The 15,356-nt window shown below is 48.1% G+C and overlaps 1 protein-coding gene across 1 annotated transcript; it reads left to right on the top strand.

The window, feature by feature from the left end:
- The first annotated feature begins 12,355 nt into the window (after positions 1-12,355).
- On the top strand, positions 12,356-15,140 carry LOC127211268 (PRAME family member 12-like). The gene is made up of 3 exons (XM_051171093.1): positions 12,356-12,651; positions 13,335-13,904; positions 14,612-15,140. Exons 1-3 carry the CDS (start codon positions 12,356-12,358, stop codon positions 15,138-15,140), a joined length of 1,395 nt encoding a protein of 464 aa, XP_051027050.1.
- The last annotated feature ends 216 nt before the right edge of the window (positions 15,141-15,356 follow it).

The following is a 15,356-nucleotide window of genomic DNA, read 5'->3' as shown; positions in this document are numbered from 1 at the left end:
CTGAGAGAGGATTATACCTCACTGTAGCTCTGTCCTTAGCACATCCATCCATCCATCCATACACAGTTTTGGTTTTTATTTTTGTTGTGTTTTGTTTTGTTATTGTGACAGGGTTTCTTCGAGTAGCTCTGGCTGTCCTGAACTCACCCTATAGATCAAACTGGCTTTGAAATCACAGTGATCCACCTGCCTCTGTCTTCCAAGTGCTGGGACTACAGGATATATACACACACACACACACACACACACACACACACACACACACACACACACACATATCCCTCTGTCTATTTATCCATCAATTCACTCATGGTTTTATAAATACAATCATTTCTCCATCCATCCATCCATCCCAGCAACATCAGAACTACTGGCTCTGCTAGATTGTCTAATGTAGTCTCCACCCAAACAAACAGCAACTATTTATCTGTTTTGCAGAAAAGTAATGAATAGAAAAATCATTCTCTTACATTTTTGAAAGATACACCACACACACACACACACACACACACACACACACACACACACACAGGATGTGGGTAGCTGAGCTTAGAATTTGCTGAGGAAAGAGCAGGACCTCTGCCTGAGGCACTGATCCTCCCATCACCTAACCACCACATTCCAAGGCTCAGAAGCATCTGGGCCATTTCTGTTTTAGAGGTGAAGGGGGAATGGGCCGACGAGAGTCAGTTAATGGACAGAGGTCACATAGTTGTTGAGGCCCAGAGCCAGATATCAAACCCAGACCTGCAGCCACAAGTTTTCTCACTGAGCCCCCAATCCTCATGTCTCTCCATGGGAGGAGGATGTGGGGATCCTCTCTGTGCTTGACTCAAAGGCCTGTGATTTTACACTTTGGGCAAATAATGGGACTCAAAGCTTAGAGTCTGAATTTGTGTCATCCCTTCCATAGGATACCCGCAGGCCTCCAGCCTTATGCTCCAGGGGAGCCTGTACAGCGACTCCAGAGCATTCCTTATTTGTTCAAGTACCCGGAAGTTAGACGCTGACTAAGAGCCTGGTAAATTTTTGTTGAGTGACTAAAGAAAGAGAAGAGGGATCAGGTGATGAGGAAGGGTTGGACTTGGAGAGCTGTAGGAGCCAGAGCCCTCCGCCTTCTTTGCTCCAACACCCAGCCTGTCAATCCACCATAAACATCCACCCGGTGCTGCCCCTCAGACTCTCAGTCCAGCAGGAGAAGAGGCCTGTGGACACAGAGGAGTTGGGGAACAGGCCTGTGGGACCCGAGACCTTGGGAAGATATGAAGATGTGCCTGAGTAAGTGGAAGCCATGACAACCACAATGGAAAGATGTGATCCAGCCAGGTAGAGCCGAGGAAGGTTTTCCTGGGGAAAGATCTTTAGGTCGAGGTGGCAAAGCAGGAGGGATGGGCAGAGGGAAGGGAGAATGAGGCTCAGACCACAGCAAGGGCGGTTACGAAGGCCCAGGTGCTTGGCAGCTGTGAAAAGCTCAACATTCTAGCTAGTGTGTTAATTTGCTATAGCTGCTGTAAAAAAAAACAAAAAAAAAAAAAAAACCTGAATCCTTAAGGGGATGCAGAGTACAAGGGGTCTGGTTTAGAGGGCTGCATTCCTTCTTCAGGGTGTCACGATGAATTCTTTCCTTGTGGTCCCCCGTCCACCCATCGTTCCGTGGTCCCATCAGTCCCGTGCTCCCCCCATCCCACGCCTACCCCGCCTCCACAGCCTGGACACCTATACCCTAATTTACATCCTGTTCCTTCCATGGCTGTCCTGGACTCAATTTGTAGACCAGGCTGGCCTTGAACTCAACAGCGATCTGCCTGCCTCTGCCTTCCGAATGCTGGGATTGAAGGGGCATGCCACCACGCCCAGCTACAATGCATTAAAAAAAAAAAATCAAACAAGCTGGCGGTCACGGAGGCATATATTTGTAATCCCAGGAGGCAGAGGCAGGCAGATCTCTGCAAGTTCAAGGCCAGTCTGGTCTACAGAGCGAGTCCAGAACAGCCAAGGCTACACAGAGACATTCTGTCTCGAAAAAGAAAAAAGAAAAATAGAAAAGAGGGAGAGAAAAAAAAATCAAACAAGCTGGGTATGATTTGACTTGATTCAAGACACATGCTTTAGGCAGAGGCAGAGGCAGGTGGATCTTTGTGGTCAGCCAGAGCTACATAATGAATTCCTGGCCAGCCAGGACTATGAAGTAAGACCCTGTCTCAGTCTGTGGTCTGGATGACAGGGTGGGGTTTTTTGGTGTTTTTCTTTTTCCCCTAACAATCCCTCCAGTGAGGCCTTTCCTGTTCCACTCCCAGCCCTCACCTTGACCAGCATTAGAATGCCCTGGAGGGGTCACTGGCCCATCACATAGTTTCTGGATCGGTAGGATAAAGGTGAGTCACACTGTCTTTGCAGTTCTAACAAATTTTCCAGAGGCTGCCACTGCTGCACTGGTTGGAGATCACTCCTAGAGGCCGGCTTTTCTTCTAGTTATATAATTTCTCTGAGATTGTAAGACTGAGACCTCCAGAGAGATCTCTAGCCTATACCCGGAGTCCCCAGAGAGAAACAGAGTCCGATGTCGATGCAATACACACAGGGATTTTATTGAGTCGATGAGCATCGAGGTCTGACAAGCTCTTTCAAGCTGCCGACCCCTGAAAGCAGGCACAAGTGCTTTTTATATCTTTTTGTAAAAGCAGAATTTAGCAGGCCAGCTAGGAGGAGTAAGTACATTCCAGAGGTAGGGGTAGTAGAATATTTTTAGATACAGCTGGACCCTCAGGATAGGTGGGCTAGCCTTGAGTCAAGCTGGACCCTCAGCAAAGTAAAAGCAGAATTTAGCAGGCTAGCTAGGAGGGGTAAGTACATTCCAGGGGTAGGGGTACTCCAAGATAAGGTCCTCTTACAGTGAAAAGAGCAAGGGCTCAGGAGGCAGAGCGCTTGCCCAGCACCTGTGAAACCCTAGATTCTATTCCCAGTATGATATGAACTGACCGAGGTGTGTACATCTTCATCCTAGCACTCAGCTGGCAGAGGTAAGAGGATCAGAAGTTCGAGGTCATCCTCAGCTACACAGTGAACTTGGGGCCAGCCTGGGCTACATGATGTTAATAGCCCACCAGAGATGACCACTCAGATACATATTACAGCCAGGTTTTAAAGGCTGGAACTGTGCCCTGACATCTTGCTGGGCAGCTGCAAGAGGGCGCTTTGTAGAAATAAGCAATTTTTTTTCTTGGTTTTTCGAGACAGGGTTTCTCTCTGAGTAGCCTTGGCTGTCCTGGACTTACTTTTGTAGACCAAGCTGGCCTTGAATTTACAGCAATCTGCCTTCCTCTGCCTCCCAAGAGGTGGGATTAAAGGCATGTGCCACCATGCTCAGCGGAAGCAAGCAATTATAACCAAAACTAAGGTATGCAGTTAGCTGGAGGGGATTCCTCACAGACTGGCAGTTCAACAGAAACTGAGACAAGTTATTAGGACATTGTGACCTTTGCTTCCTAGAATAGAGTTGGTTAATTTTCCATGGAATTCTCCATCAAGAAGGTCAAGTTCAGGCAAGCATAGTGGCACCGGCTTTTAATCCCAGCACTCGGGAGGCAGAGGCAGGTAGATCACTGTGAGTTCGAGACCAGCCTGGTCTACAGAGTGAGTCCAGGACAGCCAAGGCTACACAGAGAAACCCTGTCTCAAAAACACAAAAGAAAAATAAAAAGTAAATCGGCTGTGGGACATGCCTTTAATCCCAACACTCCGGAGACAGAAGGAAAAGCAAAGTCTAGTTAAACCTTATAGAGTCTCGCCAAGAATATAAGATGGAGGAATCTTTGTCTTTTCTTACTCTGTCACAATAAGACCCTGTCAGAGGAAAAAAATAAATAAAAAGAACACACACACACACACACAAAACACTAAACCAGATATCCTTGAAGGTTTCCCCACGTGTAATAGGAGGCCATAGTTCTGTTACGGCTGAATCTGTGTCTTCACTTATTAAATAAGTATAATAGTAATTTTTAACATAGAAGCAATGAGCCTGAAGCAGTGTGTGATGGTGCACACCTTTAATCCCAGCACTTGGAAGGCAGAGGAAGGCAGATCTCTGAGTTCAAGGCCAGCCTGGTCTACAAAGTGAGTCCAGGACAGCCAAGGCTACACAGAGAAACCCTGTCTTGAAAAACTGAAAAACAAAACAAACCACCAAGCCAGTGGTTAATATCGATTTGTCAGCTGGACAGAATCTGGGATCACCTAGGAGACACACCTGTGAGCATGACCTCGAAATACTTTCTAGACTGGGTTAACTGAGGCAGTTAACTGATCCATGATCCTTTTGTCTGTTTGTTTGTTTTTGTTTTTTAAGACAGGGTTTCTCTGTGTACCAACTCTAGCTGTCCTGGAACTCGCTCTGTAGACCAGGCTGGCTCTGAACTCACAGAGATCCTCTTGCCTCTGCCTCCCAAGTGCTGAGATTAAAGGCGTGCACCACCACACTTGGCTAAATGATCCTTTTTAAAAAGTTGTTTGTATTAATTATTTTAACACAACAAGGCACAAGGTAATACAGAGCCCAAAGCTGGGAATTGTACCTGCTAATATTTTATATAAAAGACTACAGGCATAGTTAAGAAAATAGCCTGCAGCCAGGTGTGGTGGCAGAGGCAGGCAGATCTCTGTGAGTTCGATGCCAGCCTGGTCTACAAAGTGAGTTCAGGATAGCCAGGGTTACACAGAGAAACCCTGTTTATAAAGAGAGAGAGAGAGAGAGAGAGAGACAGAGACAGAGACAGAGAGAGAGACAGACAGACAGCCTGGGTGGAAGTGGCACACACGTTTTAGTCTCAGCATTCTAGAGGCAGAGACAGATAGATCTTGGTTAGTTCATGGCCATCCCTAATCTACATAATAAATTTCATTCCAGCCAGAATATCATGAGACTCTGTCAAGGAAAAAAAAGAAAGAAAGAAAAGATTGGGGCTGGAGAGATGGCTCAGGGGGTTAAGAGCACCACCTGCTCTTGTAGCGGTCCTGATTTCAATTCCCAGCAGCCACATGGTGGCTCACAACCATTTATAACATGATCTGATGCCCTCTTCTAGCATGCAGGTATACATGCAGATAAAGCAATTAAAATAAATAAATGTCTTTTTTAAAAAGCCATGAAAGATTTCCCAGACCTATAGCAGAATCCATTCACAAGTAGCTGTTCCTGTCATGAGGTAAAGACCCAAAGTTAGAACTGAAAGTCTGTAGTAAACCAGCTGGTGATGGTAACTGCCTGAAGTGAAGCACTCCTCACACAGCAGAGCAGCCCCATGCACACAGTACAGGCAATTTTCTGTTTCTTTGTTTTTCAAGACAGGGCCTGCCCCACCACGCCCAGAGAGGTTTTGGGGTTTTGTTTGTAGATTCATTTATTTACTATGTATATAGTGTTCTGCCTGCATATATGCTAGCAGGCCAGAAGAGGGCACCAGATCTCATTATAGATGGTTGTGAGCCACCACATGGTTGCTGGGACTTGAACTCAGGACCTGAGTTGGAAGAGCACTTAACCTCTGAGCCATCTCTCTAGGACCTAGTACAGGGAGTCTTTAAAGAACACATAAAAAGCCGGGCGGTGGTGGCTCATGCCTTTAATCCCAACACTTGGGAGGCAGAGGCAGGTGGATCAATGTGAGTTCGAGGCCAGCCTGGTCTACAAAGTGAGTCCAGGATAGTCAAGGCTACACAGAGAAACCCTGTCTCGAAAAACCAAAAAAAAAGAACACATAAAAACTATATTCTGGTTGACAGTTGCAGAGGGAAGCAGGCAAGCAGTTAGCTGGGACACTTTGACCCCAAGTTTCTAGGACAGGATTGGAGTGCTTTCCTACTTTCCCAAGGAACTTTTCAGGGCAGGGGATGGAAACTAAAGATGATTTCAGCTGAGACAAGATGGAGAAACCTTTGCTGTTACAGTTCCCTCTGCCTTGGTACAGTAGTATGTTAGCTATAGAATCCAGCACTGGAAATTCCTTGGGAATCAGGCTTTTGGATGCAGAAGAAGAGCGCTGAGCACTCCCACCCACCTTGGCCCTTTGACACCACTTCTCAAGCTCCATGGTTTTGACTTGGAATTTCTCTGTGCCTACCATAAACCCTGGAAAATGGATGTGAGAATAACCCAAAGTAAAACCAAGCATAGTGGAACATGCCTCTCATCTCAGGAGGCAGAGGCAGGAGATCAAGAGTCCAAGGGCATCCTTGGTTACATTGCTAGTTTGAGGCCAGCCTGGATTATAGGGGCGCATCTCAAACAAAAAAAGGAAAAACAAAAATCAAACCCAAAACTTTTCTTTTTGTTTTGTTTTTTTTTTTTTTTTTTTTTTTGGTTTTTTTGGATGCAGGGTCTCTCTGTGTAGCCTTTGGCTGTCCTGAACTTGCTTTGTAGGCCAGGCTGGCCTCGAACTCACTGAGATCTGCCTGCCTCTGCCTCCCGAGTGCTGGGATTACAGGCGTGCATCCCCACACCCAGCTCAAACCCAAACTCTTAACCTCATCTTCACCTCAGTGTTTTGTTCTTGGATATTGTGTGTGGTGAATTTAGAGGCACTGATGCTGGGGAAATTCATGCGGGAACTCTGAGGCAAAACATCACCATCCCACAAGGTCTTGGCCCTAGCTGGACATGACTTGCTGTCCTGTCCCCCTCTGTTTTGCCATATGAGAAAGAAGGTGTCTCACAGATCCTGGAACTTCCAGGGTCCCCATGAAGGCAAAGCTATAGGAACCCAGGTCCCCAAGACTCCCCCTCCATTGGCAAATTTGCCAGTTCCAGGAATCCTCCCACACAGTCACTTTGCCTCACCAGGCTACCTCCCAAAGGCTGCCCAGGGCCATTCAAGTGTAAACCAGGCTCCCTGCACAGCTTGGAGGCAGACTTCTTGCCCAGCTTTGTAAGACTGAGGCCTCCAGAGAGATCTCTAGCCTATACCCGGAGTCCCCAGAGAGAAACAGAGTCCGATGTCGATGCAATACACACAGGGATTTTATTGAGTCGATGCACATCGAGGTCTGACAAACTCTTTCAAGCTGCCGACCCCTGAAAGCGGGCGCAAGTGCTTTTTATATCTTTTTGTAAAAGCAGAATTTAGCAGGCTAGCTAGGAGGAGTAAGTACATTCCAGGGGTAGGGGTAGTGGAATATTTTTAGATACAGCTGGACCCTCAGGATAGGTTGGCTGGCCTTGAGTCAAGCTGGACCTTCAGTGTAGGCTGACTGGTCTTGAGTCAAGCTGGACCCTACAAGGGGCCAAACAGCTACAGAACACACATAGTGATTTGATATTAATACCTTGGTTCAATATCAATATTGCTTCCTGGCCCCTTCAACTTGAACAAGGAAGGCCCTGGGTGTAAGAGGCACAGAGGTGTTGCTTGTGCTTGCGGATAAGCACTAAGGAACCAGGACAGGGTTGTCTCTTCAAAGTGAAAGATGCTAACCTGTTTTCTTCTTCCCAGAAGGCTCAGAGCAGCAGCTAGGGGGCGTGGTTAGTATCCCAGTGATCTCTGCTATCTGTGTGATGAGACCACACCAGATCCGCCCCCCTTAAGATGTCAACCTATGAAACTCATCTTTACTGATAATGTCACTATACAGTCATGCCTTAAGCTTTATTGGGCATACAGGATTGTGTTAATTATCACCAGGAAATTTTTTCTTTTTCTTTTTTTATCTTCTGAATTGTGCTGTCCTTAAATATACCTAGAATAGCCAGGTGTGGTGTGCCCGCCTTTAATCCCAGCACTCAGGAGGCAGAGGGAGATGGATCTCTGTGAGTTCGAGGCTAGCCTGGTCTACATAGTGAGTCCAGGACAGCCAAGGCTACACAGAGAGAACCTGTCTGTGAGGGGTGAGGGGAGAAGAACAAAACAAAGAAGAAGAAGAAGAAAAACCACAACTACTGGGTGTCAAAATTTGAACCAGAGCCGGGCAGTGGTGGCACATTGCCTTGAATCCCAGCACTTGGGAGGCAGAGGCAGGCGGATCGCTGTAAGTTCGAGGCCAGCCTGGTCTACAAAGTTAGTCCAGGACAGCCAAGGCTACACAGAGAAACCTTGTCTCAAAAAAAAAAAAACAAAAACAAAAAACAAAAAACAAAAACAAAAACAAAAAACAAAATTTGAACCAGGCTAAGGTCCAGTTGAGTTGGACTTCCTTCTGGCCTCTCAGGGGTCTTGGATCCACACTGCTGACATGGTGTTGACAGCAACCCCTCACATGTGGATTCAATTATTTAATTTCCAACACTGTAAACCTGACTAGATGGCACACACCTGTAATCCCAGCATTGCCATAAAACACAAGAATCCAGAGTGAAGATCACTGGCTACATAGTGAGTTGGAGGCCAAGCCTGGGCTATATGAGACCCTATCTCAAACAAAATAAAATGTAAAAGGTAAAAAACTGTGTTGCTCCTGCAGTAACCCAGTAACACAACACGAGGGCTTGAAGTCTGTTTACCTCGGTTCCTTTCAACAGAGAAGACTCAGTTTTCTGCTGAGGATTCGTTACTATTGAACACTTTAAAACATTAGTATCTTTGAATTGCCCCCTAGGGAGCCTTCAGGCTAGAGACACAAAAGAGAAGCCCCGTTCCCAGACTTGTTTTCAACAGAAGGAGGAGAGGCTACGGAAGGGGAAAGGGAGGGGCTAAGGAGGAGGTGGGGAGCAGTGGAGGAGGAGGCTTCATCTCCGCTAGCTGTGGGCACTGCGGTACAAAGGAGCAGTTTTCTTTTTCTTTTCTTTTTTTTTTTAATTCCGAGACAGGGTTTCTCTGTGTTAGCCTTGGCCGTCCTGGAGTCGCTTTATAGACTAAGCTGGACTCGAACTCACAGCCATCTGCCTGCCTCTGCCTCCCGAGTGCTGGGATTAAAGGCGTGTACCACCACGCCCGCCTACAAAGGAGTATTTTACATGCTGGCTTCAGTAGGAGAACCCTGGCCTTTGGAGTTCAGCACGGAGACATCGTTGCAGGTATTTTGACCGTCCCGAGGCAGCCATGACTGTCGGAGTGGAACAGGTGTCAGCATAAAGAGCCCTTAACTCTAGCAGATTAAGAACGGTCTGGGGCGCCAGGCGGTGGTGACGCCTGTTTGTTTTTTGAGAAAGGGTTTCTCTGTGTAGCCCTGGCTATCCTGGACTCACTTTGTAGACCAGTCTGGCCTGGAACTCACAGTGATCCACCTGCCTTCTCCCTCCCAAGTGCTGGGATTAAAGGCATGCGCTACCATACCTGGCTCAAGAGACCTTAAAGTTAATAATAGTAAGAAATTTAAAGCCTGGTGGTGGTGGTGGCACACGCCTTTAATCCCAGCACTGAGGAGGCAGAGGCAGGTGGATTGCTGTGAGTTCGAGGGCAGCCTGGTCTACAAAGTGAGTCTGGGATAGCCAAGGCTACACAGAGAAAGCTTGTCTCCAAACAAAACAAAACAAACAAACAAGAGCCAGGTGTAGTGGTCCTCCCTTTAATCCCAGCACTCAGGAGGTGGAAGTATGCGCATTTTCATAAATTTGGGAATAGGGTGGAGAGAGCCCTCCAGAGGCTATAAAAAGAGACCCCGACCTACAAGAGGGAAAAAAGGTACAAGTGATGGGAAGAGAGAAGGCACTGACTCCCCAGGTCTCAGAAACGTGGCTGAGCAGAGGACCAAAGAAAAGACTGAGCTCTGAAATGATGGGGTGCCTGTTTCACCCCATCCCCACGGCTGGCTGGAGTTGGATGAGATGGATGGAATGCTGTTTTTGTAGTATCTAAATTGGGATTAACCCTCTGCCTTTGTAGATCGCTGGTTTTCTGCATAAAACAGAACCTGAAGATTCAGTTCCAGCCTCTGCTCACCGCCCGGAAGTGAGGTGCCACTGGCTAGAGCATTCTGGTTACATATTCTGGTGGAACTCTGGTAAGTCACTGTGGGGTCCACGGGGGTCCTTGCTGGGAAACTTCCTGGTTCCATTGGTACAGTACTTGCCTAGCATACACAAGCCCTAGGTTTGAGTCCCAGCACCACATAAAGCCAAGCATAGAAACCCACGCCTTTAATCCCAGCACTCAGGAGGTAGAGGCTAGCAATCTCTGTGAGTTCCAGGCCCAGCCTGGTCTACAAAGTCAGTCCAGGACAGCCAGGGAAATCCTGGCTTGAAAAACCAAAATAGAAAAGAAAAAAAGAAATATGCTTTAAAACATAACCAAACAAAACCTTGTTTCTACTAAAGAATACATTCTGGGTAATATAACTGTTTTTCATTAGAGTGTAAAACAGTGAGAGAGGAGAGGTTCACAACAAAACAAAACAAAACAAAAAACTAGCCAAGCATGCTGGCGCATGCCTTTAATCCCAGCACTCGGGAGGCAGAGGCAGGTGGATTGCTGAGTTTGAGGCCAGCCTGGCCTACAAAGCGAGTCCAGGACAGCCAAGATAACCTAGAGAAACCCTGCCTCAAAAAAACAAAACAAAACAATAACAACAACAAAAACCCAAACAACAACAGCAGCAGCAAAAAAAACAAAAAACAAAAAACAAACCAACAAAAACACAACAACAACAACAAAACCTTATTTTGATCTTGAAATTCCTAAATTTGAGTAGCAAACCTCTGATTCAGAATTGAAGTCTATGTTTGGCTTCTCTTTGAAGGATTTATTTTATTTTTATTTATGGGCATGCATGCCTGGTGCCTGCAGAAGCCAGACACCAGACGAGGGTATCAGAATCTGGGATTACAGATATGTGTCATCACATCTGGCCTTTGGTGAGTTCTGGGGGAATCAAACTCAGGTCCTCAGGTTTTACCGATTGAGTGACTTCACTCACTGAGCCATCTTGCTGGCTTGTTTGAGGCTGGAGAGATGATGGCTCAGAGGTGAAGAGAACTGGCTGCTCTTCCAAAGGTCCTAAGTTCAATTCCCAGCAACCACATGGCAGCTCACAGCTGTCTGTAACTCCAAGATCTGACACCCTCACACCAGTGTACATAAGTTAAAAATAAATAAAAATGTTAAAAAAAAAAAAAAAAAGAGTGGAAGTCTTGTGAGGGGCAGGTGCTAAGCACATGGGCTTTACAGGAGGGAAGGCAGGAAGGTTCTGTAGGAGTCAGGAGGTCTCCCTTTCTTTGTGTTTGTGTTTACTGGGAGAGGGGGAGGTTACACAGGATCTCAAGAAGCCCAGCTGCCCTGAAACGGAGGCTGCCCTTGATTTCTCCCCCACCCCCCTCTCTGTTTTGTTTTTCAAGACAGGGTTTCTCTGTGTAGCCTTGGTTGTCCTAGACTCACATTGTAGACCAGGCCAGCCTCGAACTCAACAATGATCCGCCTGCCTCTGCCTCCCCAGTGCTGAGATTAAAGGCGTGCGCCACCATGCCCGGTCTTATTACTACTTTCAAAACATCAAGGGGCCCGGTGCAGTTATGAGCTTCATGTATAGATGGGGAAGGGTTGACTGACCTGGACAAAGTCCCAGAGGCTGTGAGAAAGGAATTGACCTCTTGTAACCCCTGTTTTCCAAAGTTTCCAAAAACACAGCCCCTCCCCCCCACCCCCGCTCCATTTTTAAAAACAGAACCCAAATTATCCAAACACAACCTCTTCTTTCATCCCCCACCCACCTACCCCCATCAGGTCCCCATCTTTACCTTCTCACACCTCTCAGTGCTGTGTCTTCCCAGCTGTGTGTGGCTTTGTGAGGCCGCGCATCCCCAGGCAGGAGTAGGAATCTGCTACCGTTTTCACCCACCTCTAGTCTAGGAGAATAAGTCAGCAGTCTAAGACTTGTTCTGTTTTATTTTGCTTTTCGTGACGCTGTTTCTCTTCATAGCCCTGTCTGTCCTAGAACTCTCCTCGGAGACTAGGCTAGCCTTGGAACTCATAGAGATTCACCTGCCTCTACCTCCTGGGTGCTGGGATTAAAGGTAGGTGCCACAACTGCCTGGCTTCCCCTCCCCCCCTCCCTCTAATGAAAAAAAAAAATCATCTTATAGCCTTCTAAATTGTTCCTAGTGATAAAACTTGAGACTGTGACTTTGTTGGTCTGCAGGACATCCTCAATCCTTGGTCCCGGGTCCTGGGTGATGGATAAAAATCTTTTCTAAAAAGCAGAATAAGCTTCCAGGCTTCTTGGAGCGCATTGCATGGTGGGAGGGCATCAAGCAACAAGATCCTTTCTGGAAAAAAAAGATGGGTAAAGAGAATCTTTGCCAGAGCAGTGGCCGTGGCCACCCCTGAGTTTGTTTCTGGGTTGAGAAGAGAAGGGTTTCTTAAGCCTCCTTGGCCTAAAAAGGTGTCTTGTCTTGGACATTTCCCCAGGATCATCTCCCTAAGGATCTGTGAGGATGACCGTGTACATGCCATCCACGCTCCTGACCCTGGCCGTGCGAAGCGTACTCAGAGATGAGGCCATGGCCATCTCAGCTCTGCAGGAGCTGCCCATGGAGCTCTTCCCACCGCTGTTCAAGGATGCCTTCATTCAGAAACAGGCTAACGTCCTGAGAGCAATTCTGCAGGCCTGGCCCTTCCCCTGTCTCCCACTGGGGGGTCTGATGAGGATGCTGGAGATACCCCACCTGGAGCGCCTGCAAATCATACTGCATGGGATTGACACACTGCTTGCCCAGAAAAGCCACCCCGGGTGAGGGAAACCGGGGACCGCAAAGGGAGGCCTGGGAGGCTAGGGTACAGAGAGATAGGGTCACGGAGACTAGAGAGTGGAAGGAAGGTTAGAGGCTGACCTTGGCCTCAGTGAGGAGGATCTCAGAGGCCTTTGGACCATTGCTGAATATCTAGGTCAAGGCTTTGAGTATTTAGGAGTATTAGGACAGACGTAGCTATGGCTGAAGATGCTTGCTCTTGCCTTTTCCCATAGGCACTAGAAGTGGGCATAGGCTGGATTCAAGAGGAAGGAGTGAAGAGAGTAAAGAGAAATGGAAAGAACAGAGAGGGAGGAAAGGGGTGTTGGGAGTAAGAAATGAAATCTGGCTGGGCGGTGGTGGCGCACGCCTTTAATCCCAGCACTCGGGAGGCAGAGGCAGGCAGATCTCTGTGAGTTCGAGGACTGCCTGTTCTAGAAGTGAGTCCAGGACAGCCAAGGCTGCACAGAGAAACCCTGTCTCAAATAAATAAATAAATAAAACCCTGTGCAGATGGCTAGCCTATAATTTCAGCCCACCGCCTGTAAAGCAGGGCCGCTGGGATTTTGAGGTCAGTCTGGCCTTCCTAGTGGGAGTGACACCCTGTTTCGAAAACTGGAAGCAACAAAGTGTTACGGTGAGGGGTGGTCTCTCCCCTTAGATCTGAGACTTCTTTCTCCCACAGGAGTTACAAACTGCGAGTCCTGGATTTGCGGCCTTTGCACATGGACTTCTGGGATATATGGGCTGGAGAGGCCTGCTACCCAGAGGGCAAGAGTAAGAGAAGACCACAAAAGGGAGGTCCGATGGTGGCCAAGCAGACCTTGAAGGTGTTTGTCGACCTGTGCCTCAAGCCTACTCCTTTGAATCCATGCCTCTCCTACGTTTGCCTGTGGGTGGCAGGGAGGAAAGATGTGCTGTCCCTGGGCTGCAGGCGACTGAAGATCACCACAGTAGACATCCAGAACATCGTGACGGTCATGGAAATGCTGGACCTGGACTACATGGAGGAAATGGAAGTGTGCTGCTCCTGGAAGCTGTCCACCCTGGCTGCGTTCGCTCCGTACATGGGCCAAATGCAAAATCTTCGCAAGTTTCTTCTCTCTCACATCTGTGTGCCTGCCTCCATTTCCCCTGAGGAGGAGGAGCAGCTGGTCAGCCAGTTCACCTCTCAGTTTCTCAAACTGCGCTACCTCCAGGTGATCTCCCTGGATTCTGTCTCCTTCCTCCAAGGTCAAATGGACCAGATGTTCAGGTGAGGAAGGATAGGGAACTCCCCCTTAAGACCACAACAAAAGAGCTGGCCGTGGTGGCGCACACCTTTAATCCCCGCACTTGGGAGACAGAGGCAGGCAGATCTGTGAGTTCGAGGCCAGCCTGGTCTACAAAGCAAGTCCAGGACGGCCAAGGCTACACAGAGAAACCCTGTCTCAAAAAAACCCACCCCCTTCCCCCCAAAAAAAGACCGCAACAAAGCCTTTTTCTTGTTGGAGCAATTTAGCGATGGGCTAGGGGTCACCTGCTTTGACAGTAGGGAAAGGAGCTGTGGTGCTGTGGGCTGAGCTAGTACCACAGTGATGGTGCCAGGCCTCAGGTTAGAAAGGGGAACTTGAGCCAGACGTGGTGGCACACGCCTTTAATCCCAGCACTCGGGAGGCAGTGGCAGGTGGATCTCTGAGTTCGAGGCCAGCCTGGTCTATAAAAGTGAGTCCAGGATATCCAGGACTGTTAAGCAGAGAAACCCTGTCTCAAAAAAAAAAAAAAAAAAAAAAAAAAAACCCAAAAAAATAAAAATAAGAAAGGGGAACTTGAGTGAGCAAGATGCTAAGAGGCAGCAGACTGGGATATTGACCTTTAATCATTGGACAGACCAACCAAGGAGGGAATGATTCACTGTACCCCAAAACTCCCTAACCTATCCACCACTAACTGTTAACAACTAACCACTTGGTTTCTCCCTAGGTACCTGGAGGGTCCCCTGAAAACCCTCTTTATCACTGACTCCCAGCTCTTGGATTCAGACTTGAAGTCCCTGGCCCAGTGTCCAGGCGTACAACTCAAACACCTGAACCTGAGTGGCATCACGCTGACCAATATAAGTCCCGACCACCTCCGAGTCCTGCTAGAGAGATCTGCAGACACCCTGAAGACCCTGGACTTGGAGAACTGTATGATTTTGGACTCCCAGCTCGAGACCCTCTTGCCTGCCCTGAGTCAGTGCTTCCAGCCCACCACGTTCAACTACTTAAGGAATCCCGTCTCCGTGGCGGTCCTGGAGCGCCTGCTGAGCCACACCGCCAAGCTGAGCTGCTTAACCCTGGAGATGTACTCCACCCCCTGGGAGGTCTACGGTGTCGACGGCGCTTCCCACTACAAGAGGCTGGAAGAGCTTCGCGAGGAGCTGAGCCAACCGGCGATGCCACCAGAGAACACCAAGACGGTGTGGTTTAGCATCATTCCCTGTCCACCTTATGAAGACCAGGCCATTTGAGTCTGATGCCCAAGCCAGATACCCCCATCTAACTGGGTACTGCGGTCTGCAAAAACACACGATTCCTTTTAGCAGATTCAGAACGCAGGGGGGGGGGGGGGCAGCAGGGGGCGGGTTGTCTGGGATGGGTTAGGCAGCAAAGGCAACCTCAGGGAGAGAAATGTTGACCTGAGAAGTTGATGTCCTTTGGGATACATGTATTGGGAAACAAGAGGT

The sequence above is a fragment of the Acomys russatus genome, chromosome 29 (assembly GCF_903995435.1).
Source record: "Acomys russatus chromosome 29, mAcoRus1.1, whole genome shotgun sequence".
Classification (NCBI taxonomy): domain Eukaryota; kingdom Metazoa; phylum Chordata; class Mammalia; order Rodentia; family Muridae; genus Acomys; species Acomys russatus.
The sequence above is the reverse complement of the archived record's forward strand: the minus strand, read 5'-3'. Positions and strand labels throughout refer to the sequence as shown.

Bases quoted from the DNA above. Each gene is read 5' to 3' on its own strand.
- LOC127211268 (XM_051171093.1), top strand. From the start codon at position 12,356: ATGACCGTGTACATGCCATCCACGCTCCTGACCCTGGCCGTGCGAAGC. The intron at 12,652-13,334 runs GTGAGGGAAACC...TTTCTCCCACAG, and splicing joins GCCCAGAAAAGCCACCCCGG to GAGTTACAAACTGCGAGTCC. The intron at 13,905-14,611 runs GTGAGGAAGGAT...GTTTCTCCCTAG, and splicing joins CAAATGGACCAGATGTTCAG to GTACCTGGAGGGTCCCCTGA.